This window comes from Nothobranchius furzeri, chromosome 16 (genome assembly GCF_043380555.1).
Source record: "Nothobranchius furzeri strain GRZ-AD chromosome 16, NfurGRZ-RIMD1, whole genome shotgun sequence".
Classification (NCBI taxonomy): Eukaryota; Metazoa; Chordata; class Actinopteri; order Cyprinodontiformes; family Nothobranchiidae; genus Nothobranchius; species Nothobranchius furzeri.
In genome coordinates, this window is record NC_091756.1 from 51,040,283 (window position 1) to 51,055,115 (window position 14,833).

General features: G+C 42.8%; 1 protein-coding gene across 1 annotated transcript; it reads left to right on the forward strand.

The window, feature by feature from the left end:
* Positions 1 to 4,812: 4,812 nt before the first annotated feature.
* ptenb (phosphatase and tensin homolog B) lies at positions 4,813 to 14,216 on the forward strand. Its single transcript, XM_015962487.3, has 9 exons — positions 4,813 to 5,127; positions 8,169 to 8,253; positions 8,410 to 8,454; positions 8,662 to 8,705; positions 8,809 to 9,047; positions 9,606 to 9,747; positions 9,824 to 9,990; positions 10,371 to 10,616; positions 13,811 to 14,216. Exons 1-9 carry the CDS (start codon positions 5,046 to 5,048, stop codon positions 13,997 to 13,999), a joined length of 1,239 nt encoding a protein of 412 aa, XP_015817973.1. The 5' UTR covers positions 4,813 to 5,045; the 3' UTR covers positions 14,000 to 14,216.
* The last annotated feature ends 617 nt before the right edge of the window (positions 14,217 to 14,833 follow it).

Here is a 14,833-nt window from a genome sequence, read left to right on the forward strand (position 1 = left end):
CTCTGTTTTTGGCTCTGTTATTCACTCTGCAGTGGTCTGTTGGGGTTCAGGCAGCTCTGACCAAGACAGGTAGAGACTGAGCAAGCTAGTTCACAAAGCTATCGGTTCTGGGCTGTCCACTGGATTCAGTTGAGGAGATGTGTGAAAGAAGGATGCTGGGGAAGATGACCTCCATCTTAAAAATAAAAAAAAAACTCCCATCCACTGTGTTCCACTGTGGAGACCATGGACAGCTACTTCAGTGACAGACTGAGACATCCCAGATGTGAAACAGAACGCTACTGCCAGTCACATCCCCTCTGCAGTAAGTGTATAACTCCTCAGTTTAAGTTATATTACTAGCATTATCCTGGTACACACTAACATAAATGCAATACTCAGTATGAGTTCAATGCCTGTGCAATACCGGATTTATGTTCTAGAAACACAAGTTTTTCATTTTTATTTGTAGTTTTTATTGGCCGAGGGTTAAAACAATAGCTCACCGCCTGTGTGTATATACATGTGCCTTTGGTAATATTTTTCATCAAATGATTCTCTGATGCAAAGTTAATTTCCCCACTGTGGGATCAATAAAGTCTATTGTATAATATTTATCAATATTTAATATTGTAGTATATAACTTCTTATAGTCACTTTCTCCTGCACATTATATGACCCCTCTCTATCAAAAAATCCTCCCCACAAACATTGATTTTATATTATGTTAAATAATTGCTAAATTCCTCTCTCTTTTGAAAACTGAATGGAGTCTAAACACAGCATCCAAATGTACATTTATTACACGTTATCTTTATCTATATCTATTCAACATATATTTGACATTTATATTGATACATTTGTTTTAGTTGGATATTTTTTTATTTGTCTATGTTTTAATTTTTCTTTTTTTTAATCTTGCTTATTATTCATATGTATCAGGATTCTTAAGGCAGGATGGTTTAAATGAGCTTGTGTTTCAACCCATTCCAATTTTGATTTATCTACTTTACAACCTATAATTGTGCAATGGCAACACAATTATAATGCAAAGCTAAAAAAATCTATTAGTTCATTGAATTCATCACCTTCAATTTAGTCTCTATTTGTTGCTACACTTGCATGATGTCAGTGACACTTTTGCTGGGACGTTTTTATTTATAATTACTTAATACAGCGCACATATGATTCAGCATACTAACACGTACTTCTACTTCTGTTAAAAGTAACAGTAACTACTTTTACTACTGTTATTGAGGCTGCTGCTTACTACTATGTACCTAAACTAGACAAGAACGTCTCTCCCAGCGGATCTTCGTGCTGCAGTACCTTAATCCTCCTGTAGATGTCACTGTGGGTCAACAGCTTTCAAACAAATGAAGATGATGAAACCTGAAACTACCAAACTGCGGCCGCAGGGAAGATTATGTAATGTCTACGGGTTGCCAGATGCTGAACAAGACAGTAGCGACGTGCTCCCAGACTCCGGATCTAAATGCAAAGATAACCGCCTCCCAATCTGGCAACCCCTGTGCTATGTGAGGATGCGTTTGCTTCATAAAGTCCAGCTAGCTGCTAAGAGTTAGCATAAGTAAGTTTGAAAGGATGTTGCAGAACAGGAAATGAAAAATAAAATTAAATCATTTAATGACGTAATCCTAAATGTTCTAAACAGACTAAACTGAAGAACATTTAAAATGCTGAGTGTAGAAACCAAGGAAAGAAAATACCAGCATTGCAAAGCAAATAACAAACCATTGTGTTTATTTAAGTTGATTTCAGTTGAATACTTACATAAATTATATACCACAATCAAAAGATCTCCAAAATAATATAAACATCATCTATCTATCTATCTATCTATCTATCTATCTAGATGGATGGATGGATGGATGGATGGATGGATGGATGGATGGATGGATAGATAGATAGATAGATAGATAGATAGATAGATAGATAGATAGATAGATAGATAGATAGATAGATAGATAGATAGATAGATAGATAGATAGATAGATAGATAGATAGATAGATAGATAGATAGATGGAGGATAGAGATATCCCGAAAACCTCTTATGATGAATTATGTAAATGGAAACAGTGTTCCCTCGCCCGGATGTGGGTCACCGGGGCCCCCCTCTGGAGCCAGGCCTGGAGGTGGGGCACGTTGGTGAGCGCCTGGTGTCCGGGCTTTCACCCATGGAGCCCGGCCGGGCACAGCGCGAAGAGGAAATGTGGGTCCCCCTTCCCATGGGCTCGCCACTTGTGGGAGGAGCCAAAGGGGTCAGGTGCAGTGTGTGACGGGTGGTAGTCGAGGGCAGGGACCTTGGCGGTCTGATCCTCGGCTACAGAAGCTGGCTCTTGGCACATGGAATGTCACCTCTCTGGTGGGTAAGGAGCCTGAGGTGGTGTGAGGTTGAGAGGTTCCGACTAGATATAGTCGGACTCACCTCAACGCATGGCTCTGGCTCTGGAACCGGTTTCCTTGAGAGGGGTTGGACTTTCTACCACTCTGAAGTTGCTCCCACTGAGAGGCGCCGAGCAGGGGTGGGCATACTAGTTGCCCCCATTTTGGTGCCTGTACGTTGGGGTTTACCCCGGTGAATGAGAGGGTAGCCTCCCTCCGCCTACGTGTGGAGGGACGGGTTCTGACTGTGGTCTGTGCTTCTGCACCAAACTACAGTTCAGACTACCCACCCTTTTTGGAGACCTTGGAGAGGGTGCTGGAAAGCGCTCCTTCCGGTGACTCCCTCGTTCTGCTGAGGGACTTTAACACTCACGTGGGCAACGACAGGTATGACGGGTACCGGCAGTCCAAGCGGAACGTGGCTCAGGTGGTCGCCGAGGCAAAAACCCGGGCATGGGAGGAGTTTGGTGAGACCCTGGAGCAAGACTTACGTACGGCTTCGAGGAGATTCTGGTCCACCATCAGGCGCCTCAGGGGGGGGGGGGAAAGCAGTGCGCTACCAACACTATCTATAGTGAGGACAGTTTGCTGCTGACCTCTACTCAGGATGTTGTGGATCGGTGGGCAGAATACTTCGAAGACCTCCTCAATCCCACCGACACGTCTTCCAGTGAGGAAGCAGAGTCTGGGGACTTTGAGTTGGCCTCTCAAATCTCTGGTGCTGAGGTCACTGAGGTGGTTATAAAGCTCCTCTGTGGTAAGGCTCCAGGGGTGGATGAGATCCGCTTTCGCTGGAGCGGTTTGCAGCTGAGTGTGAAGCAGCTGGGATGAGAATCAGCGCCTCTAAATCTGAGAGCATGGTCTTGACTCGGAAAAGGGTAGAATGCCTTCTCCGGGTCAGAGATAAGGTCCTGCCCGAAGTGGAGGAGTTTAAGTATCTCGGGGTCTTGTTCACGAGTGAGGGAAAACTGGAGCGTGAGATCGATAGGCGGATTGGTGCTGCATCTGCAGTGATGCAGGCGTTGTACTGGTCTGTCGTGGTGAAGAGAGAGCTGAGTCAGAAGGCGAAGCTCTCGATTTACCAGTCGATCTACGTTCCTACCCTCACCTATGGTCATGAGCTTTGGGTAGTGATCGCGGATACAAGCGGCCAAAATAAGTTTTCTCTGAAGAGTGGCTGGGCTCTCCCTTAGAGATAGGGGTGAGAAGCTCAGTCATCAGGGAGGGGCTCAGAGTAGACCCGCTGCTCCTCCACATCGAGAGGAGCCAGTTGAGGTGGCTCAGGCATCTGGTCAGGATGCCTCCTAGACGCCTCCCTGGTTTTCCGGGCATGTCCAACTGGAAGGAGACCTAAAGGTAGACCCAGGACACGGTGGAGGGACTATATCTCTCACCTGGCCAGGGAACACCTTGGGATTCCCGCGGAGGAGCTAGCCCAAGTGCCTGGAGAAAGGGATGTCTGGGCCTCTCGCCTTAGGCTACTGCCCCCGCGACCCGACTCCAGATAAGCGGATGAAAATGGATGGATGGATTTATATATATAAATGTGCTATATGACATATAAAAGGGAGCATTGTTCAAAACCCTGATCATCAATTGTAAACTGAAATGAAGTTTTAAAGATCTAAATTCTCCTCAGCCACTTTCAGATTAATGAATTAGAGGAGGTGTAGAGTAACAAAAAAACTGACAGGGATTATTTTGTGTTAAATTCAGGATAGTTGAAACTGTTGCTGATGAAAGCCAGCAGGCTTTACAGCATTTTTTCCACCAACCACGGTACCCTGGATTATTAACATTGGAATAATTTAAAATATTTCCTAAAGGGGATACATACCCATACATATAATAATCCTTATTACCCCTAAAATTATTAATATTTTGCAGAGTTTGGACGTTTTGCATTCTCATTAAGCTGAACTTTTTTATTTTTAAAGTGAGTAAATAAATAAAACCTATCAAAAATAAGTGCTTGCCTGTAGATTACGTAGATAATTAAAATTCAAGTCATGTTTTATGTTCCTATTCATATCGGGGTATTATTTTGAAAATAGACAGGAAGTGCACCGTCCTCACCACTGACTCGGCGCGTGCGGTGGTCTTGTATCTGCCGCTCCGTTCGGAGGGATTTTCTTTCCGCGTCGCTGGAGCCAATCACGGCGTCTCCGCTGTGTTCCGAGGCCCATAGCGGTCTGACTGGATCCGTCCAACGTCCGGAGGACTGGTTCTGCGCAGAGAATCAGCCCGCGGATGGGTTTGTCTCCAGGCGGGGGACCTGGAACACCGGGCCCGCAGCGGGAGAAAGAAAACGGTTCTGACCCAGAAAACGGGACTGACGGTTGGGCTAGTTGTCAACTAGCAGGCCAGCTAGCATCTGGCTGCAGCAGAGGTCGGAGGGAGGCTCCCTGCTGAGAACGGATAACGGAATTATTTCTGATTTACCAGGATACCTTTTCTACACTCATTGCACTTCAGGGGAATTTTTCAGAATTTTTATTTTATTCTTGGGGTTTCGAAGGACTGCTGTCGAGCTAGCTGCGGGCTAGTTCAGTTAGCTTCTCTCCGTGGCAGCCAGACAGCGGAGGACCCGGAGGAGCACCTGCCGTCTCTCCGTGCTTTGTTACCCGTTAACAGACTTTTGGAAGTCGGGACGATAATCATGGCTGCAAATATAATGAAAGTGATTGTTAGCGGGAATAAAAGGCGGTACCAGGAGGACGGCTTCGACCTGGATCTTACCTGTATCCTTTACTGCTAACGCCCCGCAGAACTCTATTCAAAATGTTGTGATTCTGCCATGCTGCTGCTCATTTAAAACGATACAGGGCTGCTCCTCACGTTTCATACACAGTCAGAACTCCGTTAGTAAAACTGGGTATTTTAGAGGTTTGTGAATTGAAACCGGATATGTTACCGACCTGATATTTGGGGGAGAAAGTGTTGAAAATCTCTCGAGGCTGCAGAGTTAAAATTCAGTTTTCACCGTCATGAGCCTGTAGGTGCTGGAGAGCATGTGTTTGGTCTAAAATGATATTTTTCCCCCCCGTAGACTTCTCGATGCAGCCTCACACACGTTTAACATAAAATGTTTGTGCTGACTATGGATATTAGGCAGAATAATTATTTACCAAAGTTGGTGATTCCAAAACCACAGAGAAAGGGTGAGATATGTTGCTTTCATCGGTGTCGATGAATGTCACAGTTGGGACTGGTTGAAGAGCTCATTGTCGTCAAAGTCTTTGGCCTTTAAAAGTGGGCCGGTCCTGATGGAGATCAGTAAGTCATTTAGGCCTAACAGTCTGGATTCACATAAAACGGTATAAAATCACTTCATCCTCACATTTGACTCCTCTAAAGAGCAAAGAGGAAAACATCAGACTTTTGTTTCTGATGATTTAGCGTCTTGTTTGATTTAGCTGCTCAGTTGTTTGAGATTCTGCAGGACCTGTAGCTCAAAACAAAGAATCAGTCTGATCTGCAGATGGGCTGAGCATCACCACCAACAATGTCTCCTGTAGAACCTGCAGCTCTCGTCATAGAAAACGTGTAATAGCAAGTGGAGGACATTGTTCTGCTCTGTTGAGTATTTGGTGTTGTGACCGGGTTTGCTGTAGGCCCACCTGGGCCTATTAGTCTTAATGATGAACTCAACTTCTGGGGAACTGCTTTAAATCCACCTTAAAGAAATTTCATTTTAATGGTTGTCCTGATAGGATGAGGACTTATCAGTATTTTCATTTGTGCTGTCTGATCAAACTGAAGGATCTGTCACTACATCTGAAAAGTGTCATTTTCAAGCACAGATGTTGGTTCCGTTCAGATCAGCTGTTTTACAGTTAAAATAGAACTCTGACGCTGAAGCTGACCAATCACAAAACCTGATCAGTACCTGAGATCATATCAAAACGTCTAAAACATGAAACCCGTTCTCTTTACCTGCTTCTCAACATGCGCTGGTTTGTAGTTCTAACAGAATGATCTGGCCCTGATCGATCTGTTTTAGTGGATCAGTAACCAGAGGTGTTGAACTGGTGCACAGTTTTTCTCCTTGTACAGCTCTGACCTGCCGATTCTGATTTCTCTTTAAGAATAGTAAATAATCCCATTTTTCAAATATCTGATTTGGTTAAAGATTGTGATTCGTGTGCATTAATGTACACATTTCTGCAGTCTAGTCACTAGGCTTCAGTTTTTAAGTTAAAATTAAGTGAAATAGAATGACTCACTCATACCAGCTCAGTGGCTTAATGGTACGAGTGGCCACCTTGGGATCGGGGTCCAAATTCCGGTCAGGTCATTCCAAAGACTTTAAAAAATGGAAACCAACTCCTACCTGTTTGACACCCTCCCACTGTCCTATCGGGTGACCCTTTCAGGAAAGGTGACCGTTGAGCAGGGTTGATGGTTTGTCCCTTGAGGTCCACATGGCAGGGGTGTACCTCAAGGGACAAACCATCAACCCTGCTCAAGGGTCACCTTTCCTGAAAGGGTCACCCGATAGGACAGTGGGAGGGTCAAGAGGTTGGATTGGGGTATAAAACCACCAAATGGTTCCCAGGCTCAGCCACTGCTGCAGCTCATCCGTTTCTCACGGAGATGGGTCAAATACGGACATGTAATTTCACCAGTGTGTGATGACTAATGGGACTTTAACTTTAACTGCTGCATGACAAATCAGCAGAAATTGTTCATTAGCAAGGCACAGATACGGTTATGGGGGCTGTTCTCATACAGCTTTGATTTAGGCTGATTCAGCTTTATCCAAAACTACTAAAATTATCAGATCACACTTTATTTTTCTTCTATTCCTCATTAACTTAAACTATAATTCAAAAAGTAATAATGTCCACATAAACCTCTGATTTAGCTAGCTGTAGGGAGTTGATGAATAAAAAAAATCAAACTTTTTATTGCTGCTTGGCTGTGGTGTGTTCACTGGCCCTGGGAAAAGAAAATATTTTGCATTTCAGACTGGTTGATCACCAGTTAAGCTGAACACTGGCTGATTATGGTTTTCATATTTGCCTGAGCACACATCAAACACTCAGTATTGTGGAAAACTTAAATTTCTACAAACCCTATTTGAAATAAACTGCAGCTGTGTCCAAAATTATACTGGTGAGAAAAATAAAAACTTGCATGTTTGATCAGTCAGATTGTTGAGTTACCTTTTCATTTTACTGTAACTTAATAGCTATTTAACAAGTGTTCTTTCGTAAACCTGTTATACACCTCGAGAGTCATGGTGATGTTAGACCTGTGGGAGAGAGACACGCTTGTACTGCCTGCAGGTTCACAGTAAATTGGATTATCCTAAAACAGAATAATTACGCTGCTAACATTTTGTAAGTTTCTTCAAAAACATTTGTCTTTAGTGCAGTTAATAACAGCTGTAATTTTTCCCAACTAGTAAATACAGCTAGCTACCATGACAAAGATGTTGGATGCTGATGAGGATGAAACAGTCACTTTTCTAAAAGACGTTCTGTTGTCCAGTAAAGTTAATGAAACCTTTATCTTCATGGATAACAGACCTGCTGTAGAAATGCCTTACAGATGTAACATGTAACCTGATGTCTTTTTCAGTCAGTAAAAACTTCTGCACAGATGTGTTTTTGATGGTGACAATTAGCTGCTTAACTTTGACACTCTCACTGTCCAAGAATAATGTTATTTTGGGTGTTTGGTTAAGTGATTCTGGTCAACAGCCAGTAAACTGGTACTTCTATAAGTCACCAGTTGCAGGTGTTCCAGATGTTTCTGTCCCTAACTCACCCATCAGATATCTACCCAAACATCATCGCCATGGGCTTCCCTGCTGAGCGGCTGGAGGGCGTTTACAGAAACAACATCGATGATGTTGTTCGGTGAGTCTCATTCTGGGTTCATGCTCCTGATTCTGAACACGCTCGCTCGTCACATGCTGACCCAGTCTGCTGATGTCTCAATCTTAACAATTCACACACATGGTGTAAGACACCTGAAACTGTTGTACGCTGTTCAATAGAATGTTTTTGTTTCAGATTTTTAGATTCAAAGCACAAGAATCACTATAAGATCTACAATCTGTGAGTACTGATGAGTTGTTTTTCTTCGTTATTTTGATCGTTTGATGATTTTGGTTTAAAAACACGGAGAATGGGGATGCTCTGATACATAATCGTAACAGCTGTCTCAGTGAAAGGTCATTTTCTGACCCAGAACTGAAGACTAGTTTCTCTGAAGCGAAGTCAGGTTTTTGTTTCTGATGGTGAAACCTGTCGTCATCTCCTCAGATGTGCTGAGCGACATTATGATACTTCCAAGTTTAACTGTAGAGGTGAGACTCGCTCAGATTCTGACCTGCAAAAATATTTTTTCTGAAAGCTTCATCCATTTATGTTTTAGGTTTTTCAACTCTAACAAGCATCTCTGTGTTTCAGTCGCTCAGTATCCGTTTGAGGACCACAACCCGCCCCAGCTGGAGCTGATCAAACCCTTCTGTGAGGACCTGGATCAGTGGCTGAGTGAGGATGAGCAGCATGTAGCCGCCATCCATTGCAAGGCGGGAAAAGGCCGAACGGGGGTCATGATCTGTGCTTACCTGCTGCACAGAGGGAAGTTCCAAGAGGCTCTGGAGGCTCTGGACTTCTACGGAGTGGTCCGAACCCATGACAAGAAGGTGACTACTCTTAATAAGTATACACTTCTCCCTACTCCTTTTCAAACAATTGCGTGGAATGATTTTATGAAATGTTGGTGAATGTATATGTTTGAAATAAAGTGAACTGAAGTGAAGTGAACTACAGCTGCTATTCACCAACAGATACATGAGCATGGTTAAACCTTTTATAGATGAGTCTTTATTCTGGATCTGTTCATGGTCAGCTAAACTCTTACTGTGTAACAGACAGCTGGTTCAGTTTCATTCTGTGCCAAGTAAATTTCTGGTTCACTTCTTGAGTTTATGGTCCTTTTTTGGCCTAAAATAGCTAAAGGTCAATGGTCAGTGTCTTAAAAAAACATTCTTCTAAACGTTCAGGTACAAGGAGTGAAGCAAATTGAAAAGGCGGCCAATGTCCATAAAAAAAGTGTTGATCCAGACCACATTAAAGGTTCTGTGACCGTTTAAAGACAGGAGAGGCAGTTTTATATTCTGAGTACCTGTTTCTATAGTTACTGTTCTCTGAGTCCAGCTGGTCAGACTAAAGGTCTGAAATGTGTGTGCGTGTGTGTTCAGGGTGTGACCATCCCCAGTCAGCGCCGTTATGTCATCTACTACAACTACCTGCTGAGGAACCGGCTGCAGTACAAACCCGTGGCCTTGCTCTTCCATAAGATGATGTTTGAGACCATCCCCATGTTCACTGGGGGCACCTGCAGTAAGTCCTCCCTGTCAGGTGTTACAGCTGGAGACGTTCCAACAGGCCACTCACATGTGCTGTTGTCTCCCTGCAGACCCACAGTTTGTGGTGTACCAGCTGAAGGTGAAGATCCACACGTCTAACCCAGCCAACACACGGAGAGAAGACAAGCTGATGTATTTCAGGTTCCCACAGCCACTTCCTGTCTGTGGAGACATCAAGGTGGAGTTCTTCCACAAACAGAACAAGATGATGAAGAAGGTGAGGAGTAAACTGTGAATGCAAATTATAAATAATTCCAAACTATTTCCTTCTAGCCTTTTCAAAAGGAGTAGTTTAATATTTATTCTTTTTCTACTATTTACAACATATAGTCTCTAAACAACAACATAAAGAAACATAATTTTTACTTTTTTTATTTATATATATATATATCAGAACCATCGGTTGATCTTTTAGTTTCTTTTATTAAGATATTATATGTAGATTTGTTCAACATCAGGCTAACTCTACTCCATTATTGCTACCTTCTACCTTCATGGACACTTTGTGTTCAGAGAAAAAGGACCCGGACAACTTTTTCTCCCAGAATGGACGGACAACTGACTTCTCCTCTCACTTGTCTTCCTCTGTCCATACAGGAAAAGATGTTCCACTTCTGGATCAACACCTTTTTCATCCCGGGACCAGAGGAGACTTTGGACAAACTGGAGAATGGCAGTGCTGGTACACTACGGGAACTGTCTGACAAAACTCATCAGAACCCAACGATGGTGGCGGGAAGTGAAACTAACGACAAGGACTTCCTGATTCTAACGCTGAACAAGAATGACTTGGACAAAGCTAATAAGGACAAAGCCAACAAGAACTTCTCCCCAAACTTCAAGGTAGAAAAGGACAAATTTTCTTAGCTTCAGTCCTGTTTTTTCTGGTTTTCAACTGAACATCTTGCTGAGTGATTAAAGCAGACATTAGATTCTTTTCCAGATGACCTGCATTGTTGGACAAAACGTCCTCGGTGTTGCTCCTGCGCCACGCCTGAAATTCTAGCGCCACAGCTATGAAATCAACCCCCCCCCCCCCCCAACACCTCCGCTGTCACGGCTGACGCACGGCACCGAAACGTTCCGCACGCTATTACCCTCTTCCTCGCGCAACGAAACGATCCAAATGTAACCCCGCCAGCGAAACGGTCCCAAGCGTGCAAACATTCTCCTCCTCCTCCACCCCGCTGCCCTCACAGATGGAATACAGCAGCGAAACGATCCCGAGCGTGCACTCCCCCACCCCTTCTCACGGCCAACGCACGGCACCGATACTGGGATGCAGCTTGGTTCCAATCTGTTGACTCGGCTATTAAAAAAAAATTATATTGGGGGAAAATAAACAAAGAATTAAACTTGCTACACTCCAGGAGCCAAAATTGCAAGGAGGCAAAGGCAGCTTTATTTATAGAGCACATTTCAAACACAAAGACAATAAAATGTGCTTTACAATTATCAGGACATGATATGAAAACAACATAAAAACACAAATTAAAATACACACAAATGGATTTACAGTTTAGAGCAAAAGGAGAAGACCAAGTTACAACGCAGATTACAGTGGAGATGACGCTTGATAAACAATTTATTTAAAGGCTGATGAGTACATTGGGGTTTTTTGTTTTGTTTGTTTTAAACAACACTAGGGTTGCGGCAGATCTGAGGTCATGGGGACGCTGATTCCATATGTGAGCAGCATAGTAGCTAAATACATCTCCACTAATGCGGCAAACTTATCACTATTCATTAGGCAACATCTACAATTTATTCACAATTTATCCATCCAAACCCATCTGACCAAACTTGGATAGACACTGAACAAACAATATACAGAAATATTAAAATATCAATTTTACACACTGGTTCAAGCATTCTGGGGGGAAAAAAATAGAATGCTTGAACCTTCGACTGCCATCCGCTGAGCAAAAAACTTCCTTACCCATCCGTCTAGCTCCTCCTTGAGTGTGGACTCTCACGACGGCAGTGAGGAATGTATGGAGCTCTGAAGGTGACAGAATTTGCTGCTACTTGCTGGCATTTTTTCACATTCATGTACAGCTAACAAATATACAAACAATGGAACTTCGTTTGTTTTGCTTGTTGCAAGTAGTGAAGTATTTCCGTCGACCAATCAGTGCGCTGTGTTGTTGCTCCACCCTAATCATACCGCTCCAAAAATTTCTGGACCTACAACTGAAGGGAGCCAAAAAAAGTCCTGTGACTGGCGCGGTACGGGTAGGTTTTCTGGACCAGTTTTACAATCGTAACAGAAAAATTAGCGACCTGATCTGTCCGATTCCATGCCAAAACAGTTGATGGAAATTGGCTATTAGGCAACTATTGTTTTTTAATAGACTTGGTAGTTCGTTGGTTAAAGTGTCTACCATCCTAGTTCTGCCATCTGTTGATGTGGGTTCGACTACCGTTCGACTATTAATTATTTTCTGCCAAATGTTGTTAGCCTCAAACTAGGGCTGGGCAATAAATCGAAAATTTATCATTATCAAAGTTTCTGACTCTTATCTAGGTAATTTTTCCCATATCAATAAATTTGATAATAAAAAGATGAAAAGATGTTTGTAGGTTGGCAACGTTCATGTGCCTTTAAGAAGCTGTGTCACCTTGAGTCATGTAAAAATGTCACTCAAATTCTACATGTGACAGCCCCAGCTAGTGGGGAACTTTTGATTCTGTGCATACCTGTACTTATCGTCCATTTATCGTTATCGAGGTGAAATCCTCAATATATCGTGATATTAATTTTAGGCCATATCGCCCAGCCCTACCTGCTGGCTTCATTATCACTTGTAAGTTAGACTAAAGTGTCCGCTAAATACATAAACATGAATATTTTGTGTCTAATGATCTTTGAATTTGGTCATTTCTGAGCAGCATTTTAGTTGATACTCTGCCCACCTCACATGGACTCACACTGGCTAGATAAAGATTAGTCCTTACTTTTTAAAGAGCAAGTCACCCCCTACCAGAGTCTTACTCCACTCCCACTTCAAGTTTGAAAAATGCAACAGATGCTGTTGCCTGGCAGACCGAGAGACCTGAGCCGCTAACAAATACACACACACAGGCTCACAACGACATTGTGACATCATAATGTACCAGCTAACTTCATAGTGTACCTCTTAGCCAATAGGGATGGCAGATTTAAATTCAAATGCAGTGCAGAGTTTTTACCTGACGAGGGCACAACACTGACAGTTTAAAGCAGAAAATTAAAATTTTAATTAAGATTAACTAAAGTGCCAGATTGTTGACTACACATGTCTACCACACAGTTAGACACTCATTTATATAGTTTATCAGCCAAAAAAAGTTGATTTGGGGGTGACTTGCTCTTTAAACAGTTCACCAATAAAGCGTTGAAAACATTATACTGGCGAGTGTAACTAAAAAAAGAAGAAAAAAAGTTACAGCTCAGACAGGGACGTCTAAGACGCTGCTGTAGGCCCGTTTTGTCGGAGTGGGCATGGGCGGAGTTTCTCTGAGACGGACCGTTTTATATCCGAGTCTAAATTCAGGCTGACGAAAATAACTCATATTTCAAATGAATCTTTTTTTTTAATTTGTTTTCTCTTCATTTGTATATCAGTTATTCACACATACACACCTTTTCTTCACTTTATCTTTTGATGACTATGTAACTATGGTGTAAAGCAGAGACAGTAAAGAATTGGAGATAATGGAGATTAACATTCTCTCAAAGCCAGATTTTTTTCTGAGGGTACCATATAGAAGTGGACAATTGTATTGCACCTTAAGCCCCTGTCCTTACTTTCATGATTACGGCTGGAAGCAACACCTCTTATTCATGAAAGTGCACTCCTAGCCGGACTGAATCAGTTCTTTAACTTCTAGAGTTCAAAGAGCTTTTTGTTTGTTTGTTTATTTAGGGGTCTATAGCTTGATGAATGAAACGAGACCAAATGCTTTCACTGCCATAAAAAAGATCAAATACTTGTTTAGGTTTTAGATGGTGGTTTTATCTGCTGATTGTGGATGCTCCTGATTTTTTTCTGTAGGTCAAACTGTTTTTCACCAAGACAGTGGAGGAAGGAGCCAACTGTGACACGAGCAGCACGTCAGCCTCGGTGACGCCGGACGTCAGCGACAACGAGCCGGATCACTACCGCTACTCGGACACAACGGACTCGGACCCTGAAAACGAGCCCTCTGAAGAGGACCACCATAATCAGATCACAAAAGTCTGACACACTCTCTCACACACATTTATCAGGCGTATACGTGTACATAAACACACAGTATGTCTGTATACACAGCCGGAGCGCTGGACAGGGACAAGAGTGTGACAGGCTTTAGGGGGAATCGGATCAGAACTGATCTGTGGACTCAAAAGAACTCAGATCAGTTTACAACCCCAAACCCCCATCATCACAGTTGGACAATCATTGTGTGGCAGGCAGCAATGAGGGGGGGTGGTGACATATGAGTGGGTGGGGCCTTGTGTTGACAAATGAATGGACAGATGGATTTTAAAAGAAAAGGAGTGAAACTTGAATCTAAACAAACTCAGAGACAAGTAGACTTCTTCTCAAAGATAAGTCCCTTCATTTCCTTCCTTCCTGAGCAGCTTTAGTAAACGTTATGCAGACGAGTCTTGATTTTGTTTTCATCTCTGTCCCCATGTAGTGTCATATATGGATCTTCTCTCTGTGCATTGTTGTCACCTTTTTAAACCTAAATTCACATAAACTCTTTTAAATTATTTCTGTTTTTATTCACCATGACGATGATGATAAAAACACATCTGCTGAGTTAATTGCTCCTGATTAACAGGTGTAAAGTAGGCATGGGCTGGTTTCAGGCTGGCACTGCAGGTTTCACTCCCTCTCTCCAGTCAGTCAGTTGTGTGACCCAAAGGATAGAATTTTTACTGAACTTTTCCCTCATTAAAAAAGTCGGCTAATTAAAAATGTTTCCAGCAGCAGCAGAAACACAGTTTATTACCTTACAAGTGCCATCTATTGCTCTTTTAAAGTAACGCCGTTTACAGCCTCTTGCTTGCTTGCTGACATCAGCAGTCA

Bases quoted from the DNA above. Each gene is read 5' to 3' on its own strand.
- ptenb (XM_015962487.3), top strand. From the start codon at position 5,046: ATGGCTGCAAATATAATGAAAGTGATTGTTAGCGGGAATAAAAGGCGG. The intron at 8,455-8,661 runs GTGAGTACTGAT...TCATCTCCTCAG, and splicing joins CACTATAAGATCTACAATCT to ATGTGCTGAGCGACATTATG. The intron at 9,991-10,370 runs GTGAGGAGTAAA...CTGTCCATACAG, and splicing joins AGAACAAGATGATGAAGAAG to GAAAAGATGTTCCACTTCTG.